The sequence below is a fragment of the Lissotriton helveticus genome, chromosome 8, assembly GCF_964261635.1.
Source record: "Lissotriton helveticus chromosome 8, aLisHel1.1, whole genome shotgun sequence".
Classification (NCBI taxonomy): Eukaryota; Metazoa; Chordata; class Amphibia; order Caudata; family Salamandridae; genus Lissotriton; species Lissotriton helveticus.
Window position 1 is genome coordinate 866,355,272 of NC_136069.1, and position 12,567 is coordinate 866,367,838.

The 12,567-nt window shown below is 41.6% G+C and overlaps 1 protein-coding gene across 2 annotated transcripts in view; it reads left to right on the top strand.

Annotated features, from left to right (window-relative positions):
- The window catches only part of SYAP1 (synapse associated protein 1), a 202,623-nt gene that overhangs the window by 124,476 nt on the left and 65,580 nt on the right, over positions 1-12,567 (top strand). For both annotated transcript variants that reach the window (XM_078657670.1, XM_078657671.1), the window contains exon 4: positions 6,015-6,088. In XM_078657670.1, coding sequence (XP_078513796.1) covers positions 6,015-6,088 — 74 coding nt within the window. The remainder of the gene's footprint in view (positions 1-6,014; positions 6,089-12,567) is intronic.

Below are 12,567 nucleotides of genomic sequence, written 5' to 3' on the forward strand. Positions count from 1 at the left end.
GTCGCACTTGGAGACTTTGTCTCTGATCGCTTTTTCCTCCCATGTGGGGTGCCCCCAGGGTCTTCCCATAGCCCTAAACTTTTTAACATTTATGTCACCCCTCTGCTCAACCTAATCTGCAACTATGGTTTTTCAGTAATCTCCTACACGTACGACACACAAATTGTGGTGCCAATATCATTTAAGGTCGAGGAGGTGGCCAGAAACTAGAACAGCTGCATGGTGCATCTTGTGAGCTGGATGCAGAAAAACTGTTTGAAACTGAACTCAAATAAAACTGAGGTACTGCTCTTTGGAAATGAGACTGCCCCCTGGAATACCTCTTGATGGCCTTCCAACTGAGGGCAACTCTCTTCTCTGGTGAAAAAAGGACCAAAAACTATGTATTTCTGATCAAATTAATTAAATTACCTCATGGTTCTTTTTGCCCAGAATAATGAAGTAAATCCTGCCCTTTATTCCTTTGGATTCACAGTAGACTGTCATTGTTTCATTCGTCATCACAAAGATCGACTATTGTAATGTCCTGTGTATGGGTTCCCAGAAGCATTTGCTATGTAAGCTTCAACCGCTCCAAAATGCAGCAGCCAGGCTGCTGTTGAAAATTTCCTAAATTCACATCGGTTTTTCAGTCTTTGCAGTCTGCACTGGTTACCAGTCAGTATAAGGATTCATTTTAAAGTACTATGCTTAGTGCACAAAGCCCTTCATCTGACAGAACTGGAGTATTTTCAAAAAATATTTTTCTGGCATATACCTGACTGTACACTTGGATCCAGTTCAGTCAAAGTATTGGCGGTCCCCAGGATAAATAAAGCTAGATGATCGACAGGAGTTTCTCTTTCTGTATTTGTAAACTCTAAAATCTCAATCTGATCTATTGCATTTCAGTAAAATGTTAACATTATTTAAAAACATGACGAGAGAGTATTTTATCTGTTGGTCATTCTTCTTCCTTGGAACGCCAGTTCTATATAAGATTTTACTTACTTACTATGTGGTAACACATTTCACAACTTGACCACCATCAACAAGGAGGAGCGGTCTCCAATCAGAGTTCAGCTGATCTTGGGTTTCTTTGGAAGACGAGCAGAAGAAGAACGAAGGGAACAGATAGTAAACATAGCTCTAATAAATTCTGGACTGCGGCCATACAGTTAATTGACAGTCATATGTGTTTGAATGTGGATCACTTGGCTGCAGATACCCAGTGAAGCGTGCAAAGGTGCTAGAAATCAGGGCTCAATGAAGACCAAGCAGTAGGTGAGCACCTGAATTCTGAATAAGCTTTATACCTCTTGATTTGGTATGAAGGAGTCTCAGGATACAGGGCACTGATTTAGTTAAAATGCGATCCCACAGTCACTCTTATCAGTAAAGCCATGTTCAAATTGTGAACAGGAAAGACTGTTCCTAAGGGCTATCTGGCACAGGAGACAAGAACAAGAAACTTTGTTGACCTGGGATGATCAAGCTAAGTCTTGATCAAATAAAAATCTTTAGTTTCACCCACAGCATACTGGAACAGAACAAGAACCCAGTTTCAAAAAACACTAATTGTAGGAGTACATAAAGAATCAATATGAACCAGCCAAGAGACTTTCCTCCCACACTGGTCTCATACAGCATGAAAATCAGGACATCTCTGGACACAGTATTCAAGGCTGCATAAAGAGCTAAAATGATCAGTGCACCCATGTGGGCCAGATTTCGTAGCTGCAAATTGTAGATTGTTTTTACTAAGAGCGAGAGAAGTAGATTTGGTGAAAAAAGTGCGCTTGTATTCTGGGCGGTAGTTAATCTGGTGACCACATCCAATATAGCGTGTGTTAGGTATAAAATAATATTGTATAGCTTGGCTCTTGGAATATGAAAACATATGCCACAGATTTGCCAAGTTTTAGTGAGAGGAATTGAGGATTTACAAAAGGAGGGCTGAGAAAAATAATTAATTATCTTAAAAGCCTATATTTTTTCTTGTGTTCTCAATTCAAGAACAATAAACCATTTTCTGCATTCCTTGATGACTACAGTATAAAGATTTACAACTCTTTTTGGGGAGTAGGAGGTGCCTCTGTGTACCAAGGATTGTAATTACTCAATCTAGCTTCAGGTGGAGCAACCTAATGTAAAGATTCAGGGATCGAGACATCAAATTGGGAGTCTGTAATTCCTAAGCAAGACTACGTTCCAAGATCCAGTTTGTCAGACTAAGATGTAAACTATTGAAGTTTATAGTTTTAAAATGTCACAAGCTTTACAAAAGGAGGAGAAATGGGAGCAGGGAAATGAATTGAACAGACTGTTCATGTGATACCAACTAAGCAGAAAGCACGTAGTTTGATCATAGTCAGACTAGGTGAAAATTGTGGCAATCAGTTTTCATGCTTGATGAATGGAGCCACTTGCAATAGGCCAGTAAAAGAGCATGAATCCAAGGCATTTTAGCAGCAGTAAGCAGTAAGGGAGTTATCTTCCCGATTATTAAAGCCACCAGGCACTAAAAAGTTAAAGAATTTACTTCTAAAGGCAAAATGAAGTCAGCAAATTTCGAATCAAAGTCCTATGCTGAATTGGGTGAGTGATGTACTAATATCCCTGTATAAGTGGTATATGCTTGAAGAGAAAACTTAAAAATAAGAAATTTGTCTTCAAGTCGTGAATTCGTAGGAATTATGGACAAGAAGAAACAGTTGAAAAAAATAATTGTGATTCCTTACCCATCAGTCCTTTTCTCATGCAAAATCTGGTAAGTGGATGATACTGCAATAGCAATGCCGTAGAAAGAAGAGCATCTAACCTTAGTTTCTGTAGAGAAAACTGAATTAAGCTTACAATCTCAATTCAGTTGTCTCAACTGTGGATATTGAGTGAAGCTAAATAAAAAAATAACCCTACTCCTAGCTAATCTGGTAATATCTGACGTACTTAGAGCCACCCGTCATCCCAAACGATGCAGATTGTGTGCCCCGATGTTATTAAAAAATATTGTTTGATACATGGAAATGAGCAAGCATATGTTGCAGGATGAAATGTTGTTAAGATCCACATGCGAATACCATATCCTGGAACAGAATTGACTGTGCCAGGATCAGAAGCTCTGGTTGAGGCCACCAACGAGGCATAATCTAGTTTGTCTAGGTACGCCTTGGAACATGGACTGAAATAGGCTTCTATAACAGAGACGTTGTAGGCGGGAATGGAGGTTGCCAAACAACCAGAATACTCTAAAAGATTAAAAGAAGCTAACCTGCAGCACTAGGACTAGAGCCCAAATGCTCTTTCTGCATAGAAGGCTCTCCTCAAAGTAGCAGCTACTGGGAAACCAAATATAACTAACCCAGGCATGTGAAATAAAACAAAGAAAACTAGTCAAAAATAATATAAATCACAAATCAATTATACCTTTAAAGTGAACTGACTAAAACTGGAGAAAAATTGGAGCAAAGCCCCCCGAATACAACATGGAAATGAATTTAAAAGGCGGCTAAAAACAGCGGTAGCAGAAACTCTTAGCAGTTCATCTATTTAAATCCACATATATATCTGAGGTAGTCATGTTGCTATTCTAGATTATAGGGGCTATTGTGCAGATCTATTGAGCGAAGCACTAGGCATTAGTGCCTTTCCGTGCCCCAGATTGCTTCTTCAAAGTGAATAACAAGAGGCACGGAGTTCATAGTAAGGCAGCTACCCAGAAGGTTATTTGCTTGAATCAAGTACTTTGTTACATGATACAAGAACCTTACATTCAGCAGACAGTAAAGGAGACGAGTGCTTTTGATGGAATGTAGCAAGTGGATGCCTTGTTAAGCTATAGTAGCCCTAATGTGCAATACAAATGGTTTTGAATTCTACTGTTGACTCCTGAATCGGATGCAAGGAGGATTAGAAATTGTATTAATCTGGGTCCCGGGTGACAAATTAGAGAATAACATTTTGCCTAGATATCTTATTGCAGAAGCAGAACAGGGGCTAATTGATATTGGGAGATTTAAGAATATTTTAGGTACTCCGATCTGAGTAGTTTAGATTGGAGTAGCTCTGGAAATTTCAAGTGCATGTCGTAGCAGTCATGGATCTTTGTTTCTCCTTTTGTAAAAACAGTTATTAGCTATTGATCCTAGATGCTGGTGGGACACATGGTTAACCCTTTGTGATGTCCCTTCATTTCCAAAGTAAGTGATGAGAGCTTTTGGCAATTTTGTCTGAGTGAAATTAAAGGAGCCCTAGGATGGCCTGGCTCAAAGTTCTATGATCCGGCTTGTGGTAGGGGTTGCAGTATGTATAGAATCTTTCACACTCAAAGGGTGTTGCTCTAGCTTGTGCATCTTGCACTAATCCGGTAAGAAAATATCAAGGAGTAACTGATTATGTTTTGAGTTTTTCGAACGTGAGAGTTTGATTCTAGCAGAAACCTGCCCAGGAATGGCATCTTCTATACAAAGTAGTATAAAAAGGTGATGGCTGGAATGCTTGGATTAATCTCAGCCACTGGAAATTTCACGGGCCGCATCCCAGTCCATCACTGTTGTACACACCATGCCACCTCTGTTTCGACCCAGCCATGTGCAAATCATTCTTGACTAGGCTCCAATGGGAACATTGCTGCCTGAACTCTCAGACATCACCTTGTTGTTGCTGCAATTTACGCCCTAAGTGCGATGGGTATGACCAGACGTGGATCCCGTGCTCTCTGTGCCATAGGACACAAGCTATACCTTACTTATGAGACCAAAGTAGGTTGAAACCAGTCTGGGGTTACTTGTGGTTCTTTCTGGAAAGGGGCCTCACCTGGCAGTTTGGGATCGACTGTTCCCTTGAGGAGCAGGGTCAGTACTGGTTTGGGTGTGGCAGACTTTTATCCAGAGTGGCATGGTGGGGTAACAAAAGAAGGACTGGAATACAGACCAAGTGATTGCCAGTGGCAGAGATTAACTCAAGCATTGCATTCATCCCATTGTTGTGGCAGTTTATGCCCCAAGTACGACGGGTGTGCCAAGACATGGGCCCGTGCTCACTGTGCTATAGGACTTCAAACTATTCATACTGATAAGATTTAAGTAGATCAAAACTGGTCTGAGATTACTTATGGATGGAGGGGCCTCTACTAGAAGTTCGGGACAAACTGTTTCAGTGATCAACAGAATGGGTACTGATTTTTGTAAGATGGACTGTTGTATAAAGTGGCTTCTTTGGTAAAAAAAAAGATGGACTGGACTGCGGCCCCTAGCTGTTACCTGCTGCTGAGATTAGTTCAAGCATTCCATCCATCACCTTTTTGTGGCTTCTTCTTTCCTAAGGGCAGTAAGCAAAACGCAAAGGTATGTAGTGTAAAATGCTATGTAAATTTATTTGGCAGCAAGGCTACATAATTCAATAAATCCTGTGATTTGGAGAAGCCAGTATAAGTTGGGAGCCAGCAAGGGTAAAGTCCTAGCCAAAACAGAGTTTCTTGTTGATGCAGCAGGTTGTCCTGTGTGTGATTTACATGTACCTGGTGATCTTTCATCTGTAACTGTTATAGAGCTGTTGTCAGGAAAATAATTTAATATACCAACTGATGGTGCTGAAGAAAACCTATATTAAACAAACTGCTTATGCAGGCAACACAAGCTATCGAAATAAACAACTTTTGTTACCTTAACCAGTGCAGTGTCCTCGGAACTATACTGCTTCTTTGGATCTAACGTGTATTATGACAGTTGTGCAGGACTAGGGATTTGTTTGGCCAATACAATAGTTTTAGTGAATAGAGTGTTCAAAACCAACTATGCACAATGACTGCATTCTTAACCTGGTCTTGTGCTGCCCCAAATTCACATACAACTTAATAAGTTTGTGTTCTTTTTTTTAGTTCATGGAGGTTTAAGACTGGTCTTCCTAGCTGTTGAAACATAGTTGTGTCAAATAATGAGTGAATGAGGTGTGACAGCAGGAAACATTACAACTTTGATGACAAACCTGTGCCGAGCTTGCAAATTATTTATTAATTATTTTACTTTTTTGTGCAGATACAGCTGTTCCACCTTGGGTTGGATATAACGAGGAAGAAACAATTCAACAACAGATTTTAGCCTTATCCGCAGTATGTATTTTAAAAATGTATTTCAAACTATGCTGTTTGTGTGTAGTCACAGAAATCTTACGAAGCCTTTCTGCAGTTTTGAGTTAGGTACATTTAATAAAGCAAAGAGTAAATATTAGTAAACGGGCTTCTTTGAGTATTCACGTGGCAACTCATTTTGAGACCTTCTAAAAAGTAGGTACTGTAATGTATCTGAGAAACATCTTTTATACCTAGCAAATATTTGGTAGGTTTTGATAATTTTGGTATGCTGAAAGGCCAAGATGTATGAAAGTAAGAACCGCCTTCTCTCACAAATACATAACTGGAATCCCAGTGGCCAAAGCAGAGAATCCTTCTGGAACTGAAGTATACTACTTTCTCCTGAGCTTAAGTAAGGCGTCATTGATGGAGACATTAAGCATCTAAGGTATCTAAATGGCACCATATCTCTAATTGGCAGCTAATCTAGTACCCAGATGATTAGGTAGAAGAAGACGTGGTAGCATGTATTGATCAGTCTAACTAAGGTTCTAGGTGATCAGCAAGCAGTATCACAGTTTATCTAGAATACCCACTTAAGACAATGCACAGTACTTTAGTTTTAGCAGCATAAAATGTCACCTATCCAAGCACATCCTGATCATCTGTAGTATGTTTAACTTGATATGAAGTGAAATTAACTGAAAATCAAATTTATAAAGCATGCTGATGCCCAAAGGCATCAAGGCACTGATATAAACCTATTGGAGGAAGTGACAGAAAAAGAAAGATCCAAGGCAGAATCTATTGGCTAAAAGGCCATGTTTTAAACGCTTTCCTAAAAGGAAGCAAGCCTGTCCATTTTTTTTAGGTGAGAGCGAAGAGTGTTCCAGAGTTTGGATATGCAGGTCACAAACCTTCTGCCACTTCCATTTACTAGTCTGAATCTCGGGACATCTACTTGGGTAGCTGATGATGAATATAAGAATCTTGACTTGGCATACCGCTGGAACCTACATTTAAGATAGTCGGGACCAGCGCCATTAAATGCCCTGAACGCGATGCACAAAGTCTTGAAATAAATACTCTTCCTTATGGGAACCCTGTGTAGTTGGGTCAGAATTTGCGTGACACACTGATGCTTAGGGATCCCTGATAAGAGTCTGGTGCTGTGTCTGTAAGATCTGTGAATTGTTCAGATGTTTTTTCTGCAGGTTGATGAAGAGAGTATTACAGGAGTCCAATTTAGACAGAGCAGCTGTTAACACTGTTTTCTGCAGCTCATGCGGAATGAATAGGAAAACTTTCCTGAGTAATTTCAGGGTGAAGAAGGAGTAGGAAGTTATATAATTGATCTGGTTTTTGAATGAGAGATTGGTGTTGAATAAAATTAGTCAAATCTTAACCTTCGAAACTGGTGTGGGTAAAGTACCCAATTCTTGGGACCACCAGCTAGGGAACCAGCAAGACGTGCTCTTTACAAAGTAACACGAGAAAGCTGACAGCACATTAAACTAACCGCTACATCCATACAACCAATGGCCACTACCCACATTTGTATGTTTTTCTTGCAAGCAGTATTACAGTGTATCTATAATGCCCACTTACGACATTGCACAGTGCTTTCGTTTTAGCAGCCTATACAACCTATTCAAGCTCAGGTGCTAACTAACATCCTGATCTTCTGTAGTATGTTTACACGATATGAAGTAACACCAGAAAGATGGCATCACATTAAACCAATGGCCACTACATGCATACAACATTCTATTCTCCAAATGTGTATGTTTTTCTTGCATTGAGATTTTAATTGTCCTCTGTAAAGCCTCTCTCCAACAGTAAATATAACTTTTTATTATTAATCCCATTGTTTCAGTTAGCAGCACATTAGCCTAAGTGTTGCCTACCTCTTTTTTTTCCCCTGCCCATCCAAGCAATGTTTTTTAAATTATGATGACCCTGGAAGTCAGTGTGATGTTAATCTGTGTTTTCATGCTATAGAGCATCAGGAAATAGAACATTCTGCACAAATAGCCCTACACTGTTGAATAAATTGATATTGCTCGTCACACTCAGAGTACTTTTAATATTTCCAGATATCTGTGTGTAACCTCCTGGTCACTGTTTGAATCCTGCAGAGCTAACCCAGCCACTCATCCTTTCAGTGTTTATGTAATGAGTATCATTGGGCAATATACAAATCTATTATTTGCACTACTGTGAAACCCCAATACTGCTCCGGCAAGCGCTGTAAGGTTTATTATAAATGATGCTGTATGATATTATCTGTTCATAAAAATAACATTTTTTTTTTAGCCAAGGACCTGAGATGTGTGCGCAACTTGCAGAGTCATAAAATGGATTCCTTTTATTTCAAGGGGCTGGAGACACTGCATTTCTGCGGGGGCAGGGACAGCTTTGGGAAGAACTGAGCCATGTGTCTGACTTGGTTCTAAGAGCCAAAGCACTAGACACACCATCAAAAGATGTAAAGCAGGAAACAAATATCATGACAAATTAATGTAAACACTTTAAAATAAAAGAATCTGAGGTCCAACATTCCTCAGTGTCTCATTTAAGTGCATAATATTTCACTGAATTGAGTGGTATTTTTTGAAAGTTCCATTGTTGTAAACATTCAAAGAATAACCCATGACAATGACAGTGCATCTCAATAGCAGAAATATGTTGGTTCTCATGTCATCCATTTATATAGCCTATATTAATATTAAATGTGTCACAAGATTATTTTATATTGACCATATGCAAGTGAGGCTTTTGTATAGAGCAGATCCAGTCCTGAATTAGTTCAGTATTCTCTCAAACTAGGTGGTTAAGTAGAATGATACATAGTGAATTAGTGAAGTGGACCATTTATCACACAACTTTGTCAAGTGGGGAAGCTGGGATTGGATGAATTGAGTGATTGTTATGCAACTATTGTTAGTATATAGAGTTCAATAAATATATTACTCACACCTTAAATCAAAAATCTAATAGTCATAGTATTTAAAGATGTGCTTTTCTGTTCAGGATGTGTTAACAGACACTGAAGCTCAAATACAGTAATCAAACACGCCCTTCTGAAATCTTGCGGCTCATCACACGCATCTTTTTGAAGAGCTGTAACCTAAAGAGCAAACTCTGTTGGGGCGTTGAAACTTCTTTCTTTTGGCTACATATTGAGTTCAGTGGTTGAGGTATTCAGCCTTTCTTTTAACATCAATATTTTTCTCAAGTTGGCCACACTAACAGTAATATCAAAATAAAATAGCTTCTACTGCCTTCCTAAGGTAAGCCTCGCTTGACAAACAGATCTGTTTCAGGGAAGGTCCGAGACCCCAATGTCCACAGTTAAATAACTAACAAAACAAAGAGGTTTTGAAGCCTCATAGAATTTACTCATCAGATTACAGCTTTCAAGGTGACTTAGCTGATAAACTACATGGCTTCAGAAGAATATCTTTGGTCTGCCATTCTTTTTATCTTTAGTTTCCACTTCAAAATCTTAAAGGAAAATCTTGGGGGGATAAATTCCCCTCTTCCCTATGGTTCATTTACACATGCTTTTATCACTCTAAGGTCAATTGCGTAAAATGCTCTTATTTTGCTACTAAGACGCATTATGTTTTTGGCATGTGTAGCTGTAGATACACATGCTGTGCATACTCCTGCCATCTAGTGTTGGGTTCGAACGTATGCTAGTTTTTCTTTGATGAAGTATTTTGACTCACGAGGTATAGTGACCCTACTCATTACTGGTAATGTGCATAGGCATCCGCTCCATTGTTAGATTGATTTTTGTCTGCCATCTGGTTTAGATGTGTTCCTTCGAGCTCTGGTTCGACGCTGTTTGGTGTTATTGCTAGGCCTGTTCGGATCCTTTATTATTCCTCAAACAAACAAAACTGTGAAACTCCACATTGGTGCCAAGTGTCGGGTTGCCCGTGCTTCAATTCTGCGGTCAAACAATTTTAATTCCATGTACGGGGCCTAGCCTCTTCAGCGCTCCGTTCATTCCTCGGCACCAGAGAATGTACACGTATTAGAGAGGACTTCATTCAGGTACCCAAGGACAGACCCCTATCAGGTGTGTAACCTTGGTCTGTCCCCAATCCATCAGGAAGAATCCTGCTCGGCGTTCCTTGCCTTCAGGAACAAGAAAACTCTGATACAGTCTGTATTGTTGCATCGCATCAGCGTCTATGGTGCACCATGGATTAGAGGATACTTTGGACCTGTTTGAGGAACAGGAGACCATGAGCAAGCAGTAATCCCAGGATTCCGGTGCAGATAGTCAGGTACTGGAGACAGAGGAGGACTCTGGCTCCGACTTAGAAATGGATGAGCCTCCACCTACACAGCGCCCACCTCTAAAGAAGACCGCAGTAAGTAGCAACCTCCCACCCCTCAGCACCCCCTGAAACTGAGCATTGCCCTCAAGAGAGTTGGGAGTCGAGCATCGAACTCGTAGACCAGTCATCCGGTCTGCCACTGCTGCAAGTCTGTGGTCTGCACCAAACATGTGAGTTGGAGCCGACACACACAGAACTGTTGGTGTCAAAGCCTACCGCCAAGCCATGCCCTTTGACTGGCTCGTCAGCTCTGGCATCGAAGAGACTCGCAAGGCTGCTTTGAGTCGAAGTCTTCGGGTCCCAAAAATCAGCTTGGTGCCAGCAGCCCAGTGGACATCCTCTTCTCCGAAAAAGTGGCACCCAGGGCAGTATCCTCTAGTACTTCCGAGGATCAGCCAATCCTCCAGCGCCTTCAGGAGGAGTTTGATGCCAGACAACAGTGTAAAGATATTCCTCCTGAGACTGGACGAATTCTGGAAAATCCCGCTACCAAGGCAAAGGACACATTTCTTCCAAAAGAGGAAACTGACTTTTGAAGAGGCTCTGAATCCCCCCTTGGAGCAGGCGCCCAAATAATATAAATGACAAGGGCACCTCTCCTCCATCTCGCTTGCTACGCTTCCCTCTGCCTTGCCCTTCACAGCTTCCACCTTTGCTTCCTTCTCCACCACCTCCATTCCCACCCTCACCACCACTACACCATTTACCAGTGTCACCTGAGGATTCCCCTCCTTGAGGGCTTGGGGGCGATTGGCCAAAGTCTCTCTATGACTCAAAGAAAACACCCTATGACACACAACCCATGACGACCCATTGGATGAATACGATCTGGCTAATCATTCCCCACCAGATGACACAACTGCATACCATTAAGTGTTGCAAAGAGCAGTTTCTTTCCACAAACAAGAGATGCATAAACAGCCTGAGGAGGACCACTTCCTCATGGAGACACGGTCTACCACCCAAAGATCCATGCAGTATTTACCAGTGCTTAGAGGGATTCTCAAACCAGCCTCTGACATCTTCAAGGAGCTTTTCAAGGCTCGAGTCATCACTGCTAGGGCCAACCAGAAGTAAAAACCTTCTCCTTCTGACCCTCCCTACATTGGAGGACAACTGTCCCCTGACTCCCTAGTTTCCCACACTGCCCGGAAGCGGGCAAATTCCCACGGCACAGGGGATGCCCCTCTTCCCAATCAGGAGAGTAAGAAAATTGATACAGCAGGGAAACCTGTAGCAGCCCAATCTTCGGCTTATTGGCTATCACCAGTTCTGTGAGAGTTACTCTCCCTGTTTGACCGCGCCCACTGGGACGAAATGGAGGAGTTGCTCCAACACATCCCAGACCAGTACAAAAAGAATGACCAGGAGTTAGTCGCCCAGGGGAAAAATTATTTCTAACACTAATATTAGATGAGCATTAGGCCGCAGACACTGATGCTGAGGTGTTGGGCTAAATACCAATATCCTTATTCGCATACATGCCAGCAGCACCTGGTTAACTTGCCTTTGGATGGAGAGTGTCTGTTCGGCCGCAAGTTGACCAGATGCTGGAAAAAATAAAGCAGGATACTAAGATGGCTTAAGCTGTGGGTGCTTTACAGCTCCCATTTGGCCGAAGTTCCATTCGCCATACACAATTGAGGGACTAAAACCACCACCCGAGGCATCCCACTTTCTTTCCAAGGAAACAGCAGTAGCAAATACCCTCTTGAGCTTACTACAGGGGAGGATATAACACCGGAGGCAGGGGCAAAGTAGCATCCCTCCAAAGGAACGGCATTGGCCAGACAGTGATTCAATTTCTCTTCACCCTGACCATCTACACTTGTCGGGGGAAGACCACTTCCGACCAGTGGCTTCTCAGTGTCGTAGCAGAGGGGTACTGTCTAGAACTCATTCAGACACTACCAGACATCCCCTTGCAAATGCAAACTCTCCTTGGAATTTTAGTATCCACTTCAAGAGGCGATGCATGCACTACAGTAAAGGGCCATAGAACACTTCGGCAAGCAGTTATACTCTCCCATTCCCAAGAAGGATTGGTCACTAGGGCCCATTCTCAACCTCTGGCCTTTCACCAAGTACATCCTGTCAGAACACTTGCACATGGTGACACTCCAGGATGTCATTCCTCTACTACAGCAAGGCGACTTCATGACA